Source organism: Tachypleus tridentatus, chromosome 6 (assembly GCF_004210375.1).
Source record: "Tachypleus tridentatus isolate NWPU-2018 chromosome 6, ASM421037v1, whole genome shotgun sequence".
Classification (NCBI taxonomy): Eukaryota; Metazoa; Arthropoda; class Merostomata; order Xiphosura; family Limulidae; genus Tachypleus; species Tachypleus tridentatus.
In genome coordinates, this window is record NC_134830.1 from 89286827 (window position 1) to 89312739 (window position 25913).

General features: G+C 35.2%; 1 protein-coding gene and 1 pseudogene across 2 annotated transcripts in view; one reads left to right on the top strand and one right to left on the bottom strand.

The window, feature by feature from the left end:
- Positions 1 to 18522, bottom strand: part of LOC143253008 (uncharacterized) — a 32937-nt gene extending 14415 nt beyond the window's left edge. The window contains exons 1-2 of the mRNA XM_076506044.1: positions 18393 to 18522; positions 6004 to 6223 (exon numbers count right to left, since the gene is read on the bottom strand). Of these exons, the coding sequence (XP_076362159.1) occupies positions 6004 to 6220 (217 nt within the window). The 5' untranslated portion in view covers positions 6221 to 6223; positions 18393 to 18522. The remainder of the gene's footprint in view (positions 1 to 6003; positions 6224 to 18392) is intronic.
- The window catches only part of LOC143251664 (polyribonucleotide 5'-hydroxyl-kinase Clp1-like), an 83015-nt pseudogene continuing 75069 nt past the window's right edge, over positions 17968 to 25913 (top strand). Inside the window, exons 1-2 of the transcript XR_013028638.1 lie at positions 17968 to 18012; positions 19613 to 19671. The product of XR_013028638.1 is annotated as a polyribonucleotide 5'-hydroxyl-kinase Clp1-like (transcript). The remainder of the gene's footprint in view (positions 18013 to 19612; positions 19672 to 25913) is intronic.

Consider the following 25913-nt stretch of genomic DNA (forward strand, 5'->3'; position numbering starts at 1 on the left):
TTCAGCGTTCTTGATAAAAACAATCGATTGCCTGCATTCTGCATGACTGTATTAAGAATTCTACGCACAGTGTTACTCCCAATAGATCCAGATGTTCTTATGAACGTGATTAGAAACGACATTTACAATAAATATAATTATACAAAACTATTCACATCTGCCAACGATGTGTAACAAACTCTACTAGAGAAATGTATTCGAAGACAAATTGTACCTGCATTGTTATGTTAATGGATGATATTCAAAGAAGTGAAAAAGATTGGATGGCAAGCTTTTGAGACAGCTAGACGTTGATTGAAGTCTGGACTTAAACTAGAACCTTCAGTACGATCTGTCCAACATTTCTAATAGCAGTAGATTACCATTGATTAAGGTGATGAGAATTATGTCACTGACGACAAGTTCAACAAGGCCTTCGTATTTATTTTGAAAATAAAGTACAAGAACACGAATAAATAGCCAAGAACAGAACAAACTATGCTTGATATTGACAAGAGGGTGAGAGGATAAGTGAACAACACAACACCATTTTCTCAGGTGGACGTCCATTTAAAACACTAAGTTTACTACAGTGTGCTATGGGAGTCAAAAACTTGCACAGCGTCACTAAATATGCAAGTTTTTCGTAAAATTTAGTGTTGAATTTTAGTTCTACATAAAAATGTTAAAAATAGTTTTTTCTATAATGATATTATGTATTAAGGTCTGCCATACAACCCAAATCCTGGGTGTCTGGTCAGTGGAAGCACTGTTAAAATATATTTGTATTAAAAAGAAATTGTGTGCATACATACTGCTGGCAGTTATCATAAACTGAATATATATTGACATTATTTAACTTCTAAATCTAAATTATCGTTTAACTCGGCCTCAAGCTATTTGAAATTGTAATATGTAACACCTCTTCTCCACTCTCTAATTTAAGATAGAGGAAACGGTAAAATTTTGTAAAAATGGAATTATTGTAAGCTTGTTTACTTAAATTTATCGAACTTACTCCAGAGCATCTTTAAAATGCATTTACTTGTTCAGTGTAAATTTAAATAACCATTACATTATTATTTCACGATGAGGTCACATAAAGGTTAAATATAAAGTCGTTTAACACGGTAATCCTAAAAAAAAAAAAAGGTTTCAAAAATGATATCTCTGTTCATTATTATACTTTCTTGCAAAAAACAAAACTCATTTTGGTGGTAATCATTTTACCCTTGTATGGAATTATGATACAGTATCATATTTTTAATTACGAGGTTATTAATTTTTGTTTGGAATTCCACTTAAATTGTTTGTAAGTTGTGTAACTGTCGTTGTTACCAAATCCCGTTTCAGAACTTACGTTATTAGTTAAGAGTTTCTGAGGTTATATTTAACTTTTGTAATTATGTGATGTTGACGTAACGATGTAGTTTAGACCCCTGGAACGTCGTTTAAGTATTTTGTATACTCTATTATACGTTGTAAAACTTCAAGTTGTAATATTTCGTTGTTCAGAAAGAAACTGTATTCAAGGAACCTAAGTATTCTCTTGTGAACGTTCAAACGTTTCACTTTCTACTTTAAGTTGTACAAAGTCTATTTTGTTGCATCTAAACTGTCATCACTGAACAGTACGAAAAACGCAAAACAATTGGATGGAGGACACTGGACCAGTAGAAAAATTAAACATTACTTGAAACATTTACCTTCTACCTGCCTCTAAAGAGATATTTTTGTCACACTGTACCCTAGTAGTACAGCGGTATGTTTGCGGACTTACAACACTAAAAACCAAGTTTCGATACCTATGGTGGGCAGAACACAGATAGCCCTTTGTGCAGTTTTATACTTAATTACAGACAACATTTATCACACTATACAAAGCTTCGAGCTCTCTTACCAATTAATTGTTGTTGTAATTTATATATATATATATATATATAAAGATATTATTTTTAATCTGAAACGTTCATAATAACAAAACACTGAGCTCAAATTGCTAATAAAACTAGTTATAGCCACATGTATAAACTAAATGTTTTCACGGTATTAAACATTACGGCACTGTTCTCTGTTTCTGTTGTTGTTTACATCTGATAGGCCTTTATATCTTCTAAAACATATGTCACGTTATAAAACTTACGCGTTTATCTGTTTCTTCTGTGTTATATGATATGAATATAAGACATAAAGTATTAAAATGTTTAGAGAGTATGCCGACTTTCTCAAACTGTTTGTTTGTTTGTTTTTGAATTTCGCACAAAGCTACTCGAGGGCTATCTGTACTAGCCGTCCCTAATTTTGCAGTGTAAGACTAGAGGGAAGGCAACTAGTCATCACCACCCACCGCCAACTCTTGGGCTACTCTTTTACCAACGAATAGTGGGATTGACCGTCACATTATAACGCCCCCACGGCTGAAAGGGCGAGCATGTTTAGCGCGACGGGGATGCGAACCCGCGACCCTCGGATTACGAGTCGCACGCCTTAACGCGCTAGGCCATGCCAGGCCCCAGTTTTTGTTAACACTTAATCAATCTATTCCTCCAACAAGTAAGAAGTAAAAAAATAATGCAAGTACATCAATAACGCACATTTATATGTTCAAGTACAGCAATGAAAAATATTTTATTAATCGACTGAAAATTTGGATACATTGTGCATTACTCTGTGTGAAAACATCAGCATTGACATAATCTCGTTTTGATGTGTTGAAGGTTGAGAATTATCTCAGTTACACCGTTAGATTTTAGGATTAATATTCTACAAATTAAGATTTCTGACATAAAAATTTCTCAAGAGGTTTCTTTGAATTCGAAGAATATTGCCATTTGCATATACACTACATGGTCACTATGTGGACACCCCTTCTAATTAATGGGTTCGGCTATTTTAGTCACACCCATTGTTAACAGGTGCATAAAATTAAGCACACAGCCATGAAATCTCCATAGACAAACACTGGCAGTAAAATGGGTCGTACTGAAGTGCTCTTTGATTTTGAACGTGGCACTGTCATAGGATGCCGTCTTTCTAACAAGTCAGTTCGTCAAATTGGCTTTCCTTGGTCGAGTAGCAGCACACAAGCCTAAGATCACCATGCACAATGCCAAGTGTCGGCTGGAGTGGTGTAAAGCACACCGCCATTAGACTCTGGAGCAGTGGAAACGCGTTTTCTGGAGTGATGAATCAAACTTCAATATCTGGCAGTCTAACGGACCAATCTGGGTTTGGCGGATGCCAGGAGAACGCTACCTACCTGAATGCATAGTGCCAACTGTAAAGTTTTGTGAAGGAGGTATAATGGTCTGGGGCTGTTTTTCATGGTTTGGACTAGGCTCTTTAGTTCCAGTGAAGAGAAATCTTAATGCTACAGCACACAATGACATTCAAGAGAATTATGTGCTTCCAACTTTGAAACAACAGTTTGAGGAAGGCTCTTTTTGCTCAGCATGACAATAACCCCGTGCACAAGGCGAGGCCTATAAATACGTGGTTTGCCGAGGTTGGCGTGGTAGAACCTGACTGACCTGCATAGAACCCTGACCTCAACCCTATGGAACACCTTTGGGATGAACTGGAACGCCGACTGTGAGCCAGACCTTCTTGCCCGACATCAGTGCTCGACCTCACTAATGCTCTTGTGGCTGAATAGGAGCAAATCCCCGCAACCATATTCCAAAATCTAGTGAAAAGCCTTCCCAGAAGAGTGGAGGCTGTTATGTCAGCTAAGGGGAGAAGACCAACTCTATATTAATGCCATGGTTTTGGAATGAGATGTTCAACAAGTCACATATGGGTGTGATGGTCGGATATCTACATACTTTTGGCCATGCAGTGTAATTAATGTATTTAAGTTTAACAATATTTATGGTACTGAATTAAGAATTTAATTATTATATTTTCATCCTGTTTCATTTTTCCATGTGCATAAATTTTAAGTTGTTCAACGTAAATATCAACTTATTTGGAACGTTAACGCATTTTCCAATTCAAGAACTGAGTGTGTGTTGAAAGTGAATTCATCCATGACAAATCAACTTTTATAAAAAGGTTTATTCGTTCATTAGTAACTCAAGCCTGCTGTCAGGTTCCAAAGTTATCACAAATAATATAGTAAGCAGTTTGGTTTCGTGACTTACGAGTATGGTATTTATTTAGTTTCGGTTTAGGAATAATTAATACAAATCTGTCATCATAGCTTCAAGCTTTTGTGATTAGTTTTCGACTAAAATGCTGTGGTTTTGTAATTATTATCATAAACTTCTCATTCGTCAGAGTCACTACAGTATGTAAATTAGTGCTTTCTTAGTCAAAAGCTCTAACAGGCAATATAGTACGTTTCCGATAAGTCAGCATACTATGACGTTTCTACCTTTCGTCTCTTGTGTTTTTTAATACACTACGAGGAAGATACTTTATATCAATAGCTCCATTTGTTTGTTACACCTTCTTTTGAAGTAATATATTATTTTATTTAACAAGCGCATGGTTTTTGTCTTTGGGTTAATTCTTAATTTAATTTATTTACAATATAAAAATTATTTTCCTTTTCTTTAAAATGGCGCATTACTCATTATACAGTTGAATCGTAATTTTGAAGCTTCTTATCTGGTACATTTAGCTTTGATAACAACTGTTAGAAGGTTAACATTAAGTTATTGTATTATTTTAAACGATTAAATAATAAATCTCTAAATGTTGTAAACAATAACCTTCATTCAGCTTACTTAAGTACCTAGGAAAAAATAATATTATATACACGTAAAGTAAATATATCTCAACTATATAAACCATTGAGTAACACCTATCCTGATGTGTTGTCATTATACAACTCGTTAAAATTAATGAAGTGGCTCAGGTTATAAGACAAACCTTGAAGTATCGTATTTTTAAGACAGTGCTGTGTGAACATAGGATAACGAGTTGTTATTAAACTGAGCGTTTAGTTACCTCATATATCATACTTCATGAATATTAATGCGGTAACGCACGTGATACGTTGAATTATGCGCAAAACTTCTCGAAAGCTATGTATACCAGCTGTCTCTTATTTGGATTTGTTTTGTTTATTTGTTTAGAATTTCGCGCAAAGCTACTCGAGGGCTATCTGCGCTAGCCGTTCCTAATTTAGCAGTGTAAGACTAGAGGGAAAGCAGCTAGTCATTACCACCCACCGCCAACTCTTGGACTACTCTTTTACCAACGAATAGTGGGATTGACGGTCACATAATAACGCCCCCACGGCTGAAAGGACGAGCATGTTTGGTGCGACCGGGATTCGAACCAGCGACCCCTCAGATTACGAGTCGAACGCCTTAACCCACCTGGCCATGCCGGGCCCTCTTATCTGGAAGTGGTAGAAGAAAGTGAAGGTGGCTAATCAACATGACGTTACGTCGCGGTTACTTTAAATATCATAGTTTATTTAAAGATGCCTGTTGGATTACTACTGTCTTTCAAATGCCTACTTATTGCCAGAATATTCTCTAAGTATTTTCGATTTACTTCGATAAATGGTAGCTTATGAATTTGTTTAGTCAACAAAAAAAGAAAACATTAAAAAATAATTCAGTTGAAAAATAAAGGTCGCGGTTTTCATCACGGTATAAGGACTTCGAATTATCTGGTGGAAGATGCTAAAATAAAAATTACTATATAGTGAAGAGTTCTTTGGCTAATAAGGTGGTACCGTTTCCTTAATATTGTTAGGGCGTTTTACACGTGAACACGTCTTATTCTGACAATTAAGCGGTAAGCCTAAAATCAGGGTTCCGGTATTTGTGGTAGGCACGGCACAGGTAGGTCATTGTGTAATTAATTTTCTGCTTACAAATAACAAACAAACTGACTCACAATAAGCTTTACCTACTTCTGATATACTCTAAGAGAATGACTTAGCACTGTTTTAAAAGTATGCCATGTATTTGTAATTATGTTTTAAAAAGTATTTAAAGCTTATAATATACAAAACGTCACAGGTCTTCTGTTTAACACGTAATTTCTTACACATCATTCTCTCACCTGTCCTTTTATTATCTTGTTTCATTTTGTTTCGGATCCGATTGAAATCTATCATACTGGCTTCAACATGCTTGTCACCATTGAAGGGCACCATGCCTGAGTTAATGTTCTCCACCATGTCCAGGTAAGTACGGGAAAATGGTCGAACTGGCGTGAAACAACAGCATATCCATATTAGAATACAGCCCACAGTCAGACAAGTCCTTGAATAACGCATTTCCTGTATTACAAAAAGAAGACACTCGTTAGCTTATCTATCACACTTAGCTGTCTTTAGTGTTAAGTTGGTGTTTAATCTTTAAAAAAACAATTAAAACTGGATTATCTATGAGAAATTGTGAGTGTACAGTTAATACGAGTTTGAAAGGTTCCGTTTAAGAAAAGTTTTAATTGAATATTTTAGTGATTTTGATATTAACTAGAAAGGCCCTGCATGGCCAAGTGGTAAAGATACTCGACTTGTAATCTGAGGGTCGCGGATTCGTATCCCCGTTACACTAAAAATGCTCGCCCTTTCAGTCATCGGGTGTTATAATGTGGCAGTCAATCCCACTATTCCTTGGCAAAAGAGTACCCCAAGTGTTGGCGGTGGGTGGTGATGACTAGCTGTCTTACACTGCTAAATTAAGGACGGCTAGCGCAGATAGCTCTCGTGTAGCTTTGTGCGAAATTATAAAAAACAAACATTAACTAGAATCCTTATGAAATTTATAAGTTCTAAATCGTCGAAGTGATTTTTTAAAAATTAAATTTGACGAAAATGTGCCCGCAGAAAGCAAACTTGCGATATACTCAGATTAGTACTTGAAGCATAACAGAACTGATAACTTCAACTCGCTAATCTTATTTTAAATTCAATAATTCATGGTTCGCAGCTCGTTGTAACAACACCATACCTCCCACTTTGAGACCATACAGCGATATAAATATGATGACCAAATCCTACTAAATATTAAGAAAACAGTATCTTAATTAAATGTTGGCGGTGGATGCTTTTGATCATTTGCCTTCCGTTTAGTCTATAAGCTCAAGCTATGGAAGGCTGTGGGCTTAGAGCCATTTGTACAGCTTTGCCTGATAATTTTGAAAAACAATTACAAGGAAAGAAGCTCGCTATTATAGTGACCAGATATATTCTTTGTTTGTAATTAAGAACAAAGCTACACAATAGGCTATGTATGCTCTGCCTACCACGAGTATCTAAATTCAGATTCTAGCGGTGTGAGTCCGTATACTTATCGCTGTGCCACCGGGGAGCAACCAGATATTATAGCTGTGGAATTTTATTTCTTGTTAGAAATTTTATCAATTAAAGGTTTGCCCATAGTGGCACAGTACACTGCTAGAAATCGGGTTTCAATACTTGAGATGGACGGAGCACAGGTAGCCCATTGTGTAGCTTTATGCTTATCTACAAACTAATATATACTTAAAGGGTTGGTTGTCTGCAGTTAATACTGAATTTGGTACGTGCTTTTGATTTTCTCGCTGTATTGACGTTCACAGATTGGCATAAAACTAATTTTCAGTATGGTATTCAGTTTTAATAACTGAAATTCCCTGGCATTCCACAGGTAAACCTCATGGAAAAGTTAGAGGTACTTTCGTGCTAGCTCTTGGTTAACCTCATTGAGTAAGCTTGCTGGACATAAGGCACAGTTCTCATTTCACTCATGTTTTTATCTACCAGATTGTTAATAGGATAAGAGAAAAACTATTGGGAGTATAATCATCGAAGTTTCTAAAAAAAGTAACTCAATTTTGATGATTGAGGAACTGTTATTTTTTGTAACAGCAAAATTATTTCAAAGTGTTCTAATCTTTTTATGTTTAACATAATCGCACCACATCCTAAGAGCAGCGATTTTTCTTTACATTTATTCATTATCTTTTCTTTTGAGAGGGATATATTAAGAAGCATTTCGAGAGAGCAATGATAAAAGGGGTCACTCGTTTTCATCTTTCTGTTGACTTAGTAGAATTGAGGATACAAATAAAACGAGCACGCCTTGTCTACTCTATGCCTGCTGAATTGATTATGAGAACTCAATGTCTTTTGCAGACCTAATATGTCGGTCAGCAACTTTGATTTATGAACAAATAAATCGTTATAAAATTTTCAAGACAGCACTGGACACTTTGAAGCTTAGTGCTTTTTTTCGGACTTTTGCCATGAAAAATGCATGTAATTAACGTAGCTTTTTGTAACTGAAGCTGATATCCGTTATACAAGTGAGCAGCATAACGTAGCAGTTATTGAAAAATACATACTGTAAATTAATGTTGTATAGGCTCCTTTGCTGCATAAAGTTGGGAAATATATTATTTAGATTCCCTAGCTACACAAAACTGTGATGTTATTCAAGTCCCTCCTATATGCTAAACAAAGCTGAACGACAATGTGCAAGTCCCCCTTGTTATGTAAAGGTGAATGATATTATGTTGGTACCCCTTGTTATGTAAAGGTGGACGATATTGTGTAGGTCCCTCTTATTATGTAAAGATGCGCGATATTGTGTAGGTTTCCCTTGTTATGTAAAGCTGGAAGATATTGTTCAGGCCCTTGCTGTGCTACGTAAGGCTGGGTGATGTTGTTCAGGTCACTATTACACTACATAAAGCTAGGAGATGTGTAAGTCCTTCCTGCTACGTAGAAGTGGTTTAGTATCGTTTTGAATTTTGCGCAAAGCTACATGAGAGCTATCTACGCTAGCCATTCCTAATTTAGGAGTGTAAGACTAAAGGGAAGGCGGTTACTCATCACCACCCACCGCCAACTATTGGGTTACTATACCAACGAATGGTAGGATTGGCTCTTACATTATAACGCTCCCACGGCTGACAGGGCGAGCATGTTTGGTGTGAAGGGGATTCCAATTTGCGACCCTCGGATTGTGAGTCGAGTGCCTTAACCACCTGGCCATGTAGGGCTGTGTAAAATTAAATTGGTGATGTTACTTGGAATTTCCTGCTTCATAAAATCTGCAGTGTTGTTTAGATTCACTTGCTACACAAAATTGGGCTATGTTGTTTAGGTCTTCTTGCTGTGTGAAGCTGTTATATGTTAAATAGCCTTATTACGCAAAATTGGGGTATATTGTTTAAGTTCCCTCTGTTACATGAAGCTAGGGATGTTATTCATGCCCCCTAACTACGTGAAACTTAGAAACGTTGCATCGGTCTCCTTGCTACGCCTATCCTCCCCGTTACTTGAAGCTGGATGCTACTGTTTTTCTATACACACAGCTAGGCGATATTAATTAATATATTTTGTTATACAGAACTACAGTATTCAATTTAGATTTTATCGTTGCGTGAAGCTGGGGTATGTATTTTGGGTTTTCTTGGTAAATGGTGCTGTGAAAAGTTTTTATTATTGAACATATTTTTAATTTAAGGTTCATACCGTATTATGGTTACCAGCGACCAAAGTTATTAAATGTGGAAAGAACAAAAATTACTTTGGAAAGAAATATTAACATTTGTTCTGATTCTTACATTGGTGTTGTTAAAAGTGACATCGCCAGGTCAACCTTTGCCTCCAACACCACAAATGTTAGTATCTGTACTTATCATGTGTTAAACTTCAGAACTTTGTGTGAAGGTGAACATTTCCAGCGCAACCTACGAACAGACTTGGTGTACGATAAAGTGAATCTTCTGGGCTTTTTCATGCTCTTTGTATGCATGGCATCACTCAGGTAGGCCGTGAAAGTTTTTAATTTACGCAACAAAACCAGGTCAACCATTTTATTGGTTTCTCTGTGCACGTGGCATTGTCAGGTAGGTCTCTTGATTTATCTCTGTGCGTGTTGCATTATTACATCAGGATAGGGCCTGGCATGGCCTAGCGCGTTAAGGCGTGCACTTCGTAATCTGAGGGTCGCGGGTTCGCGCCCGAGTCGCGCCATAACATGCTCGCCCTCCCAGCCGTGGGGGCGTTATAATGTTACGGTCAATCCCACTATTCGTTGGTAAAAGAGTAGTGGGTGGTGATGACTAGCTGCCTTCCCTCTAGTCTTACACTGCTAAATTAGGAACGGCTAGCACAGATAGCCCTCGAGTTGCTTTGTGCGAAATTCCAAAACAAACAAATACATCAGGATAGTCTTTTAATATTTTCTGGCGTTACCGCATCAGGCCAATTACTTGATGTTATCAGTACTTGTGGCATTACCACATTAGGCCAGTCATTTGATCTTCTCGGTACATGTGACGTTACCATTACAGGCCAATCATTTGATTTTCTGAATACACGTGGTATTACCATACGAGGCCAAACACTTGACTTCCCGGGCCTGGCATGGCCTAGCGCGTAAGGCGTGCGACTCGTAATCCGAGGGTCGCGGGTTCGCGCCCGCGTCGCGCCAAACATGCTTGCCCTTTCAGCCGTGTGGGCGTTGTAATGTGACGGTCAATCCCACTATTCGTTGGTAAAAGAGTAGCCCAAGAGTAGGCGGTGGGTGGTGATGACTAGCTGCCTTCCCTCTAGCATTACACAGCAAAATTAGGGACGGCTAGCACAGATAGCCCTGGAGTAGTTTTGTGCGAAATTCAAAAACAAACAAACAAACAAAACAAACTTGACTTCCCTAATATATGTGATGTTGCTACATCAGGCCAATCACTTGACTTCTTTAGTACATGTGGTGTTACCAGATCAGGCTATTCACTTGGTTTCGTTAGTACGTGTGGCATCGCCACATAAGGCTAATCACTTGACTTCCTTAGTATTCATACAATGTCTGTACAAATCTCTATACATGTGATAGCTGTCTCAAATAAATGGGAAGGTAATAAATCTTTGATAGTCACCTGTGATTCCGTCTCAGGTGCAGCCATGTACATTAGACTTATTAGGTCTTTGTACAGCAACAAAATGCTCTTTCAGCCATACCATAGAACCTTCTGATGTTTTTAGCGCTAATTGATGTAGTTTAAACATGAAGTTGTTGGAAAAACATAATAAACACTAAAAATGGTGGTTTAAAATTGGTGCAGCAAACTATTTTCTATACAAAATGTATCATTACTTATAAGGCTTTTTCCATTTTCGTCCTCTTTTGTTATACAGATCTTATTGGGGTTATTTCTGCTTACGCGTTTCTCATTCATGAATTATTCTGAAAACAATAAAACAATATGAAGCTTCTATCGAACTGGCTCATTATGGCCAGGTGGTTAGAGAGCGCTCGACTGGTAACCTGAGGGTGTATTTGTTGGCGAAGAGTAGCTCAACAGTTGATGGTGGGTGGTGATGACTAATTGGCTTTCTTCTAGTCTTCCACTGCTAATTTAGCGTAGATAGCCCTCGTGTAGCTTTGCGCGAAATTCAAAAAACAAACAATCGACCAACACAGCATGCTTCCAGGTGAGTCAGGAGTAAGTTTGATGGCTTACAACACTAATATCTGGGGTTCGATTTTCTGCGATGGACAGAGCGCACATAAGCTGTTGTGGTTATGGGTTGAGAAACAACATCGATCTAGGAAATCCCAATTCTCTAGCATTGCAGCAGTTTATGTATATTTATACCAATATCTATTGTTTACTGTCAAGCTTTGTGATAAGGATACCAATGGTGCAGCTGTGATGAGTAAATAAATAATTGTAGCTTATATACATATATATCGAGCAAGATTTTCCACTAATCATCGCAAGACTTGACACTACGTATCAAATACAATGTTTCTTTATATCACTTCTTCCTCACCAAAAACGCTTAAAGAAAATTATCACAAACAGACGACAAGTACAGTCTCAAGTCGTGTTTATATATGAAACTCCCCAGCTATTTGGAACAAACAGAAATGTAAACAGTCGTTATATTTTTTCCGTTATTAGAATTTCTTTGGATTTTGTCGAGGCCACCCAGTGCGTTGTGCGAATCATAATATTTAATTTCATATGTTACAATAAAACGAACGGATTTTCATGTACCGTGCGTTTGAATACGTATCTTATCCATGTGGCAAAAAATCGTTTAACCGACACGTCTAGCGCTCCACAAATGAGTGCAATAAATTCGTTGAATACAAGCAACCTACACAGTCAACGAGACATCAAGGTTGTGTAGTAAATATATTGGTATTACATGGCTAAATGAACAGCATATACGACATTATGTAAACGTATAGCATTTCGTCTGTAAATCATTACGTAGCGTACTTAGTTTAAAATTTCGCTATGATAAAGAATTAAAGTGTTTACCATATAAAAGACGATACGTTATAATCATTTTTAAAATTTCCGTTAACATTATAAATATTAAGAAATTAAATAAACTTTATTTCGGGGCTATGAAAAATCTTTCGTTTGTTCTTACCATAGAGGTTCACATTTAAGTTTAGTTATCTGTTTTTACATTAAAAATCACGTTACAAAAGCCATTAATCACAGGTGTATTCAATCTAAGAAACGCCCAAAAAATATCCCCCCAAAAAAACTGTTGAGTATTAAAAAAAAGAATACTGATGTTTATTTATTTTTGCTGATTAATAGAATATTGAAATCAATAAAATTTTCACGCGAGGCAAACAGTACCAACACTTTCGAAAAATGGCTTCTTCCAATAAACATATATATATGTATATATTTACAAAAGTTCGATAACTTTCTATCAAAGTGTATTTTGGAACATTTTTGTAAAGTTATGGATTGACTTAAACCAACATTTTGCCACATGAAATGCATATAAAGAAAGCTGGATGTGCTTGTATAATGTGGAAAGAACACTAGGGGTTAAAAAAAGTGCATCTTTTCCACCATCACGTTGTTGTAGTTGTGATATTCTCGGACTTTCTCTTCAATTTTAATAAAGTTGTACACATTTCTATCATACCTATCTAAACAGTAAATTTCTGTTTATTAATCTAATCAGTAACTCGTAGATTTAAAAGGAAGTTTTGGTCCTTACTGACAATGTATTTCTTCCTTCGTCTCTGTGGCTTTATTCGCTCTCTTTCACATTTCTCTGCATTCTAGTAAACGCCTGACTTTTATATCCCTTTCATAATAATCATGCCGAATATAGCTGTTTAGCTTATATCGAATTACAACGTTTCATAATCGTAGGAGATTCTGTAATTTTCATAGCAGCTAAACTAGAAAGGCAGCTAATCCCTTAAATAATTTTATAACGACTGTAATCCCCTAATCTCTTAGAAACTGACCAAAATCTGGCCGTGTTCTCATATCTCTCAACTCCAAACGATGTTCCTTTTATCGAACATCATAACAAGCATGGAAAACAGAAATGTCGCCTACGTTGAAACTAGAAATAAGTCGTTGCTTGTAAAAGGTTCATATCTAGAAAGCGCTTCACTAACGAATTTATGGCGGTCAGAATACACAGCACAAACAAATACATATTTTTAGATATTAGTATAATTAAAAATTTTCTTATGCACTAAGAGTGTTAATTAATGGAAACAGAAAGTGTTTATTTGTATTTAAGTACAAGACTATACAATGTGCTCTGCCTACCACAGGTATCATAAAACCGTTTTCTAGCGTTGTAAGTCCGTAGACATACCGCCGTGCCACATTGCGGGGGGGAGGACACAAATTGACAACGTATTTAAAGTTAAAGGTTGTTATTCCAACTTTAAGCCTATTTTTAGGTTTTCTTTTCACACTTCTGAAATGTAATCTCTGTGTCAATGAAGTATATAGTTATAATGACGGCTACACAAGTTATCTATACGCAAAGCTGTCCCTACCTTTGAACTAAAAGACTAGAGGGATGGAGATTAGTCAGTAGCATCCGACACAAATTCTCGAACTATTTTTTTGTCAAATTGAAAGTGAATTTGACCTTCATTTTTTCAGCGCATCTAGTCCCAAAGTCTAAGAGTGCGAATCATGCCCGGCTCAAATTCCTATCGTACACACATCACTCGAGTATAGAATTTTCTTTTTTTTTTTGGAATCGTTGATTGTGAAACTAAATGAATCTGTTATTTGTTAGTCAAATGTATTAATTCGTTTCTGATTTGTCGTGGCTCTTGGTGTTTTAAAGTTATCTTTATGAAACGGGGAGCTTAATGTTTCTGATATAAGGAAAATACGACGACGAAAGAAGAGGTATGTTAAAACAAAATATTTTTTTTTTGTTTTGCGTGTTCACTAAATTGTTTGACCAGTGAAGAACAGAAATCTGCTTTCAAGAGCTCAAGGATAACGTCGAATAGTGTAACACCTTTAGCAGGAGAAAATCTCTGTTTGCTAAACCTAAATCTGAACTCTAACGAATATCTTATAAAAAAGCTAATAAAGTGCTCTAACCAAGCCAGATTGTAAGAACTACAATTACCTTGATCATAGTCGTTACGGATTGGAGCCGTTTTGCCACAGCAACATTATAATACATTAACACTAGGCCTATTATGCTTTTAACACTAAATTCTTTATCTAGATTTTCAAAAATTAGAAGGGTGCGTAATAGTAATATTTCAATCACACTATATTCACATATCCCTATTGACAAGTATAATTAATTCTGATAATATTTCGCCAATTTGGAAAAGGCGTTTACATCACATCAATTAAAATAAAGTACAGAACAACGTTTCGACTTTCTTAGGTCATCTTGAAGGTAACAAAAGAAGGTCGAAACATTGTTCTGTACTTTATTTTAATTAAAGTTCTAATACTCATACCAGCCCATCTTGAGAATAGGTTTTTACTTCACGTGAGTTTCTCGTCATCAAGAAATCACAACAATTGTTGTTTACCTTTCATTTTATTTTTCTATTTTCCGTTAACAATGATTTGGTGTTTATTTATATCAGCTACAATTAAAGTTTCCTAATTATTTTAATTACACATTTTAAATTAATTTACAAACAGTGTAATTGTTTTCAATTTAGATTTTTCTACTTACAACACGTATCTTGTATTTTTGTGGCAGTGTGTGCAGAGGATAATTGGTGTAATCGATTAAAAACCATTAACATGTCCTATTTCTTTCATACTGGCCGGCATGGCCAGGTGGTTAAGGAATTCGGCTTGTAATCTGAGGGTCGCGGGTTTGAATCTCCGTCACACCAAACATGCTCGCCCTTTCAGCTGTGGGGACGTTATAATGTGACAATCAATCCCACTATTCGTTGTTAAAAGAGTAACCCAAGAGTTGGCGGTGGGTGGTGATGACTAGCTGCCTTTCCTCTGGTCTTTGTCTCCTAAATTATGGACGGCTAGCGCAGATAGCCATCGTGTAGCTTTGCGCGAAATTCAAAACAAACCAAACCAAATCTTTTATACTACAGTTACAGTCCCTATTCCCTTAATAGCCGCTACAAAATAAGTTTTGTACTCTGACAAAAAACGTCACTTGTTGATAAGACTAATTGCATGATTGGAAAACCCATCGATCTCACCTGTAATACATGTCACCACATGTGAATGAAACAGATTAACGCGCTGTGGTTTGTTTCTTTTGCGCAAGGGTACATGAGAACTATCTGCGTTAGCCGTTCCTAATTTTATAGTGTAAGACCAGAGGGAAGGCAGCTAGTCATCACCAACCACCGCCAAATCTTGGGGTACTCTTTTACCAATGAATAGTGGGATTTATTGTCACATTATAACGCCCCCACGGCTGAAAGGGAGAGTAAGTTTGGTAGGACAGGTATTTGAACCTGCGACTCTCCGAGTGCTAGTCGATAACTTTAACTACCTGGTCATGCCGGGCCAATGCGACTTCAATCCGTAACAATTGTGAGAAAGATTGTTTATGTTCTTACAGTCACATACCATAATCAATATGTAATCATACCAAGAAGCAGTGGCTTTGGTGAGAGCAGCTAATTAGCTTTTCTGTTTTAAATAAGATATATATAGATACGTATTACAGACACTAACATTAAGGGTTTATGTTTTAATGTAAAGCAAAATGTTTAGTGTCGAAAAGAAAAACAAATAAAACATTTGGTGTTATAAGGCCGTTTATTTCTAGTATTAATATGTTCTCTCGCGTTACGTCCTCGGTTATGGTAAATAGTGTAGTTTGAATACAGTTAATTTGCGCGTTATAGTTTAATTTACAAAGATCGTCTAGATCTGTTTGTTAGATCTCGATATTTGTAGTATTTTAATTACGTGTATACATGACAGCTTAACGTTTTTGACAAATGAGGAGTAGTGGGTGCAACTAAAAAGCTAAGCCAGTTAATATATTTGTTAATGATAGTGAATGTACACTAAATGAAAAACAATTGGGTGAGGAATCTGTTCCTCGTCTACTTTGTAATTTAGGCGTCTGTGTTTATGGACAAGTTTGATATATCCTGATTAAAAAACTTGGGTTTTGGTAAATTGAGGCTCCGTTTCAGATACACAACGCTTTAGCAAACAGTTGTTACTGTAGTTGTAGAGGAGTTTGAAGTTTTTGTTGATGTACTTTTTCGTTGAGGGGGTGGTAGTGTAATTATCAGTTGAAAGATGGGCTAATAATTGTCAAGGTGACAATAACACAAAAATGTGGAATATACAAACATAATCAGAGTCTGTTTAGGTTACAAATTAACCCAATTTTATAATTAATAAGTTATTAAGCAACACAGTTTTCTATTCGCATGTTATAAACTAACGCAGCTTTCTACTTCGCAAGTTGTTCAATAAAGTAATAATATTTCTTTAAAGGATGTTTACCAAATTGAAGACATTGTCGTACACTCAGTGTTGAAGACCTGTATTTGAACACCAATTGTATCGTGGTTTGTTTTGGTTTCGCTACAAAGCCGCCCTTAATTTGATAATGAACGACTATATGCAGCTGCTCATCACCACCCACTGCTAGCTCTTTGGCTATTATTTTATCAACGGATAGTGGGAATAACTGTCACATTATAACGCCCTCACGGCTGAAAGAATGATCATATTTGGTGGGAAGAGGATTCAAACCCACGACTCACAGAGATTGATAGTCGATTGTCCTGGTTACCATATTAGATCTCATTTGTAGGAACGGATTCTTATGTGTTTTGAAACTTATCAGCAAAAAATGTTTATTTCTAGCACTTCTGACTCTTATACAGCAATTGCAATGTGTCTGATTCCCATACAATGCTTATCTATTGTGCCTCTGAGTTTTAACTCTTGTATAATGACTGTTTGTAGGTCTTTTAACTTTTATACAATAATTGTCTATAGTACTTCAGATTTCTATACAATGATTATTTGTAATACTTGTGAGTCGTATACAGTAATTATCTGTAATACTTTTAAATTTCATAAAATTATTTGCTCTGTTGCTTCTGATTCCCATACAACGATTATCTGTAGTACGTCTGACACTCATACAATGACTTCCTGTATTTGATTGAAATACAATGATTATCTGTAGCAGTTTTGCTTTCCATACAATGACTGTTTATAGCACTTCTGAGCCCCATACCATGAGTGTTTGTGTGTGTGTGTTTTGTAATAAAATGCTATATAACATATATATCACCAATCAGACACTACATAACATTTATAACTAATACTTCTATTATCAATACACTATTTTAAAAAGATGTGAGATCACGTAGCTACTAAAAGGTGAAATGGCGCTTTCGAAACGAAATCTTAAATATTTACTCAGGAGTGGCTGGAGTTTTTCATGGACAGATATCATTCAGAAGTATAGGTTTTTATGAGTAACATAGGTATTCTCATTTGTTTAACTTTTTTGTATTTTGTAAACGGAGCCTTCAAAATTGTAAAACTGTTTTATGAGTTAAATGTTCGATTTTAATACTAGGGAAATATGTTGTTGTTGTTTAGAATTAAGCACAAAGCTACACAATGGGCTCTCTGTGCTCTGCCCACCACGGGTATCGAAACCCGGTTTTTAGCGTTAGTCCGCAGATGTATCACTATTCTACTGAGGGACAGACAGTCTGAAAGTTGGAATGGAGAATGTATTTATATTTTTTAACAGTGGCTTTAAAATTAAATTTGCTTCAATTTTACATCAAAATGAGTGTTTCACTCAAAATAAATAATCGGCTTGGTGGCTCAATGGTAAGAAGGAGAATTAACAACGCTAAAATTTAATTCTGTTTCGATACCTGTAGTGCGTAGTGCACGCGTAGCTCATTGTGTACCAAAGTTGTCAACGAAATAAATTGTAAAATACATCCATATCTCATGTAACAACACAAGGACTACAAGAAAGAATCAGGTCTTTCCTCGGAGAGGTATCCTCAAGTCTTTCCATTGATAATGCACATATATATTTTTTAAAAATTAGAAACTAGATTGAATCCGTTATTACATTAACTGTATTTGTCTTCATCTTTTAAGAAAGATACCATATTATTACTTAATAGGTATGTCCATATTTGTAGTTTATAGTTAAAAATTCTGTGAAACTGATAAAATATCAGTAATATCAAACGTACCAGTGATGAAGAATTACCAGGTGTGAAAACAGAGCAAGTGGACCCAGGTATCTTCTGGTCAGTAAGTCTGGAATGAGATATTTGAGTAGTTTGATTAGAGAAGGGTAGATGGTGAGGACTTTCTGCGAGATCTTCCTATTGAGTAGCAGGATCTGTGTAAATTCTTCTTATAAATGTACGGCCCCATTACGTCACTGGGAGGTGTTTGTAAGTGCCACTGTTCTATAGTTTTGAGCATGACATGCGCGGTAATAATTTGACGCGGGATAGCAGTGATACTGCGTAGAATTTGAGCGTGCAAACAGTAAATGTACGTATTAAACGATGGACAGTTAAAGGTGGATTGATAAAGGTACATGTTATCATATTACCAAATACCTATACAAACAACTAAAATTCTGAGACCTATACCAACGATCATGTTACCAAGTTAGTTGACCTGCTGACTGTTTTTTTTTTCTTTTCAAAATACCACTTCACCGTTGCCAGAACAGTTTTATAGGAATCAATAATGTTTATGTTAGAGTAAGCAATAGTGAAAGATATATAAGGTTTTCAGTTTCGTACTTTAATAAGGTTATACATTGTTTAAATAATTTAACTTTTTCCTTTTTTCATTCTACCAACATTAAGTGTTTCAAATAAGATGTTTTATAATACTGTTCTATTACAATTCCAACAGATAAGGTTTACGTAGTGTATACTTCTTCAGTAAGTGTTCTGTTACATCAAATACACTCGAGGTAGAGTGAGAATTTTTCTGCTAGTTTCTGATGAATTCCCTTCAATAATTTGATCAACGTAAGCTTATCAGTTTGGCTTCCTCACACTTTGGTAGATTTGAAAGTAAAAACGATTTTGCTATGTACCTAGTCCTCCAGCCCAAGATTTCTGTTATTGTGTTCTGTAAACATTACATATATTTTCTCCACCATTAGCAAGATGATAAATAATTATTTGAAATCGATAACGGTTTACAAACTAACAGTCCGTGAGCTTCCGGAACATCTCATAATCAACAGCTGTTTCAATTAAAAAATGGTGTCCGAACAGTAGTATTGTTTGATCTTATGCCTATCAAGTCTTTGGATGTAGTTTCAGTGGACCATTATGCCTTTACTCTATTTATACGTTTTCTTGAAAACATATTTCTACGTACAGTAGAGATTGGAAAGTTTGTCAATGTGTTTGTTGTCTAATAATATCCTTATCCTTTACAGCAACCCTCTAAGGTGAAAATTGAGATGTCGGACAATTATGACCATCAGAATGAACAGAGGTAATCAATTTTCAACTTACTGATTTTTTTATCATATTATTTTGCAACTCTTGGACGCTTAAGGCTTGTATTAATGACTGATAAGATGAGTTTCAAATATTCCAGTGACACGTGTGAAAGCAAAGGTGTTAGTTATTAAGGTGAGCAGTTACAGAATGTTAAAGTACTAGTATAGTGCCACTAAAACTGTGAAATAGGCATTTCGTTTTTCCCCATTATTTCTACATCAAAAACATTATAAGATTTTACAAAGACGAATAAAATATTGTACTTCTGACTTTAAAGTATTCATAACGCTTCTAATTACTAGCAACATTGAATATTTTGATAAAATAATACGTACGCCGTTGAGGGAATTGACGTTTGTTGTTGTTTGTTATTAAGCACAAAACCACACAAAGGGCTGTCAATGTTCTGCCCCACTGGCATCAAAACCCGATTTTTAGCGGTATAAGTCCGCAGACATACTGCTGTGCCACTGGAAGCATTAACGTTTAAAAACTGACACACTTCCTTAACGGAATTTGAATTCCAGAAGTAATGTGAATATTTATTTCAGACGTTATCCCTACGTAACAAGTTTATGTTTCACATTTTCACTGCACCACGCGCCACAACAGAGACTGAATTATCGGATATACTGCTATCTTTTTTATCTCACCCGTTTTGAACGATTTTAGTAACAAGTATCGCTAGTTCCTCGAAATTACTACTTGTGAATGAACATGTTGACAAAGGTTTATCTAATGGATTAGAGTTTGAATGAAATGTTTTGTTCTCACTGTTTACACCTCAAAACGCGTTTTTAACCAAACCTTTCGGAGCTACAACAGACTGACGTCATTTGTCGACCCCTGAATTCTGTACGCTCTAGATTAGTTCCGGGTAAATGAACGTCTTTAATAAATGAGTGAAAGCCAAGAAAAAAGTTGATATCAACTAATAACTTCCAATTTTAAAATGTTCTTTCATTTACATTTAAAATCCCACCCTCATATTAAATATATGAAAATAGCCCTTCAGTAGATACATATTTTCTAATGACATAAGAACAAGTTATGACAATGTTTGGAATATCAAAATCTGCAACTAGAAATAATTGAAGGATATTTTTGAAATATCAATATTGCATGACGTAACCAACTACGTCATTCATAACGGTGATGTGCATACACATTTCCAACTCGGATCACGCCCCATAAGCAACTTCCATTCATTTCAGGTACATCACTTATTTTCTAGAAATATTACCACGTCGTCATTCACAGACGAAATCTCCAAGGAAGATCTGATCTAAGCTAAGTGTAAATGTATTAAAGTTTATCTAGTTTATTTTGACCGCATATTAACTGAACTATCCACATCACACAAACAGTAAATGCGTTGAATGAAACGGCACCCTAGTGTCAACAATCTTTATTCACGAAGCGTGGTAGTCTGTAGGGATTTAGGCCTAGAAGAATAATGTTCAATCTTTGAGGTTTATTGAAACAAACGGCGGAGATGGTTTGCAAATAGGCGTTTTGTAATTAAATTGTGTGACGATTGTGTTGTGGAATAAAACAACGTTTTTAGTTTTGTTGTATGAACGGAAGAATAGCATTTAGGCGATAAGAACTTGCGTAACTGTTTAAAAATTTAGAGTTATCCGTTACTTGTGAATATTGTAGTTTTTCAACAGCAAAGGACAAGTTCAAAGCAAAATAAATGTATTATGAATGGTAAAATATAATATAAACGACTTTTGCTTTTAATTCTATGAAAATTATTAAATTACATTTTGCGTAAAGCTATACATGTTTATCTGTTCATAGCTGTCTGTAATATACATACGGAAAAAAATAGATAGTCAACAGCACCCACCGCCAACGCTTGGACTACTCTTGTCTGACAGTTTATAATATGAGGTTATAACATTGTTTTTTTAAATGGTCCCAAACAGCAGATCGTGTTTTTGCGGCAACGGGAAATGAACCATAAATCATCTAATGTGAAATTTGGGCACGTTAACCGCTTAAATACATTGGGAAAAAATGAATGAAAATTTCGTACTTCAAACATTTAGATAAGTGATACAGTTAAGTGGATCAACCGATTTGTTGTACGAGTAGCTTTAGAAAGCATCAAAATAAAAATCTTACTCGATTCATCCTCATTGACAAGTTTGCAGACTTACGTCGCTAAAATTTGGGTCTCGATACCAACGCTGGGGAGAGAACGGATAGTTTATTGTGTGTCGTTTTGGATTCATCTCTTGTAATTCCAACTGTCCAGTCTGCTAAACAAGTTTAATCGTTAATTACTAATCATTTTAAGAGTAATGTCCACGCGTTTCTATGTTTTACACATTTCCTAGAAATGCATCTGCTGAAAAGAGGATTAGTTTTCAATTCCATTATTTTCATTTAGAAAGTGAATGAATCTTCCAAACTGAGATTTAAACATTATTTCTGAAAAGTTAAAACGAAAGACATTGCTAAAGATATTAAATTAAAGTTGGAAAAAAAACGCAAAGAAATATGGTATTGGAATAATAAAATGCCTAAGAAAAGACGTATAAAATGTTTGTGATTAAAAACAAATAAGTTAAGGAAGTTTAGAACTGACAAAAATTTTCTGAAGTTAAATGGTTCTACGAACAGGAATGAATAGCAAAAGATAAAGTGTTACCTGGGGAACCTTAAGTTGTCACTTCCCTACAAAGCCGACACTGGTGGCAGAAGAGAATAAAGAAATCGTGATTTAGTTTGTTGCGAAGTAAAAGAATTATCATATAAATCAACATTTCTTTACCGTATTCATTTTATTTCTGTTGAAGCTTTAATCCGAAAGTGTAGAATTACTGAGGAGTTTGGGAGAATTGAAACACAAACCAATAAGCACGTAACTCAAAGTGTGAAGGTTGTGATTTACACTCACAACCCTTATGATGCAAATTGAAAAAAAAACTTTTAAAATATTATCGAAACACAAAACAGGAGGGAGTTAAGAAATGGTATATTGACGTTTAGAAAGATTAACTTTACGAGAGTGCTCAAAATAGTCTGCAATACATGAAAACCTTTCTGAAGAAGGTTTAGGGCAGAGAAAAACAATATAACGAATACGTGTCTTAAATCCTGAATAATTTTCTGAAGTATTTACCTTATATCAACATGATGTCCATGTTGATATTTATATCGTTTATGTGAATATAAAGTCTGCTAGTTCTAGGGATCTTCGCTCCTTTTATCTAGCGTTAAGAGTATTGGTTTATGCTTTGATCAAAGACTTTTACTAAAATGTTAGGTCAAAACGGCATAGGTTTAATATCTGATCTAGTAAGTTAATCAAATACTTATGCAGAAAAATACTGCAAGCAAAACACCTTTTACTGAGCTTCTGTTGTACAGATTGGTGTACAGAAGACATTTTATAACTAGAAATAAACGACCTCATAACACCAAATTGTTGTATTTCTTTAATGGACACTACACGTTTCGCTTTACAGCTTTTTCAGGCGATTTCCACTAGAAAAAGATAAATTGTAACTGAAAGTACACAGCTTCAAAACAATAGCAATTAGTGCTATATGGTAGTTTATTTATAGTGTTAAACCATGTTTTGTTAACGTTATTGATGAACTACAGTGTACTCATCTTTGTCATAACAATCATATAATGTATTATAATTAATTCTCTTATATATCAGGCACTGAACAATGAGTGTACTACATATTGGTTTGATATAGGACTTAATTTAATATGGAACTCTGACAGCTACCGCTAGGACTCTCAAATATGTGTCTATCAAACATTTCCACTTTAGGTAAACAAATGAGTTCAAATTTGATAGTATTTTGCAGCTTGCATATTCATGTGATATTCTCAACCTGTATGAATGGAAACGGGTTAACTTTCAGATATCAGTATATGCTGATGGAAAACACCATGAATTGTGTGAAATATTTCTTCAGCGTTATGATTCAAATCCAACATGCTCGCCATTTCAACTGTTGGGGCGTTATAATGTGATGGTCAATCCCACTTTTCTTTAGTAAAACGATAGTCCAATGTTGGCAGTGGGTGGTCTTTTACTACTATATTAGGGCGCAGATGCCCTCGTGTAGCTTTGCGCCAAATTGAAAACAAACTAAAGTGAAAGCTCTCCAACTTTGTAAATGGTTTTCATTTATCAGTTTCTGATTTTTCTGATTGACGAATAAAAATTAGTATTTCGAATCATCTCTCAAGTATACAGGAAAGAGTATCATATTCTGATAAATTTACATCATCCAGTTTTATTAACATAGTAGTAAAATGGTAATAAAATACCCTTACTGAAATGGGTATAAATTAATAATAGTTTTAGCGTTGTAAAGGAAGAAAATTTGATAAAAGACTGAATTAGATATATATTAACTAGTTTCTATGAAAAAAGAAATAGAATCAGTTGTTATAGAAGTAAATTTCAGGCGCATTTAATAAATCATATATAACACTTTCCACTACCACTTACATCTAAGGAAAGAAAGCGCAGTTAATAACTTTAATATTTATTTGTTTGTTTGAATTTCTGGCAAAGCTACACGGACTATCTGCTCTAACCTTCTCCGATTTAGCAGTGGTAGACTGAAAGGAAGGCAGCCAGATCATCAACACCTACCGCCAACTCTTAAGTTAATTTTAGTAATGAATAATGAGATTGACCGTAACTTATAACACTCCCACGGCTGAAGGGGTGAGTATGTTTAGTGTGACAGGGATTCGAACCTGCGATCCTCAGATTGCAAGTCAAGAGCCCTAATCACTTGGAAACAAAAACAGACTATTATAGACAGATCTTAGTTTTCCAGACCGCAAATCAGAAACAGCTCAAAATGTTGAAATTTTAACTTGAACTTAGAATGTACGTAATAGAATTTCAAAATGTTATAGATGTTCAAGGTTTAGTTAACATATCAGTTAAGGTAAATGACTTTTTTTTGGAATTTCGTTCACAAGGCTGATTATTTCTTACATACGTAGTTTATTTACTATGTACTTACTGTACTAATTATTTGCAGTTTAAAAAGTAAGTTAGGCATATAGATAAAACCTTTTAATATCTATGGATTAAGTGCCTACAATGGAGTGTTTTGGGAGGGGAATGCGAGCCTAGTGACCATATTGTCTGGTCTATGGATCCAAAAATTCACGGCTCATGAGCCATAGATGCAAAACCATATTCTATACCTTGGGGTCGTGGGTGAGCAATAAGAATTACATTTTTATTTCAGATAAGAATAGCCGTAACACTTGGAGATGGGACTGTTAGCTACTTATCTTCCGTCTAGTCTGACAGTCGAATTTAGGTACTAATATCCCTTAGCGGGAAATTTTGAAACAAAGATAGAAAGAAATAACGAACTGAGAGTTTGATAACCGTTTTTGATTTTAGAAATTTTCCTTTTTTCCGTGAACTTTCTTTTTATCCGTCGTTTGTACCAGTTTACTTCTTGAATGAGTTCAGAGAAATAAAACATCGTATACCAATATTAAACGGAAGGTAAAAGGCGTAACTTACACAAGTCCAAGACTGTTGGTATGGTGACAAAAAAGAAACTCGGAATTCGACCAAATTAACACTTTATAACCAACGTTATTTGTAACATTTCTAACGGGAAATATCCATAAACATTTTATTTAAGATCCAACTATTATCTAATTTTGAAAGATATTTCAGTCATTTTACACGCAATACTCACAAATAAAAAAGCAAAACTTAGAAATCGAAATAAATTCATATATCTAATAAATATAGCTTCTTGTAAGTCAATAGTATTTTATTTTATTTATGTGCTTTGTAGTATTGAGTAATCAGAATAACTTTTGATTCATCGCGTTTGTTAAACTCGAAGTCACAGAATGAAACTTCTGTACTTTTTTTTATGGCTGGAAACATTTTTAGCAAGGAAAAGTACATTTAAATAAATTTAGAAATTTCCAAATTTAAGTTATTCTAAACTTCTCATGATATTCATTTATTTTCCCAGGAGGAGCTCTGTTGTCTCTTTCCCACGATATCAAACTACTGCTCTCATCACTTTGTTTATTTTGTTATATCCGATGATAATTAAGCATGCCTGCAATTAAACTCTGCCTGTAGCTATTTTAGAAGTTGAGTTTCGTTAATCAAGTGATAAAACCAAAATCAAATAGTGATAGTAATTTCTGAATGTAGGATGGATTCTTGTTTCTGCTAGAAATAAATTTTTGTTTATT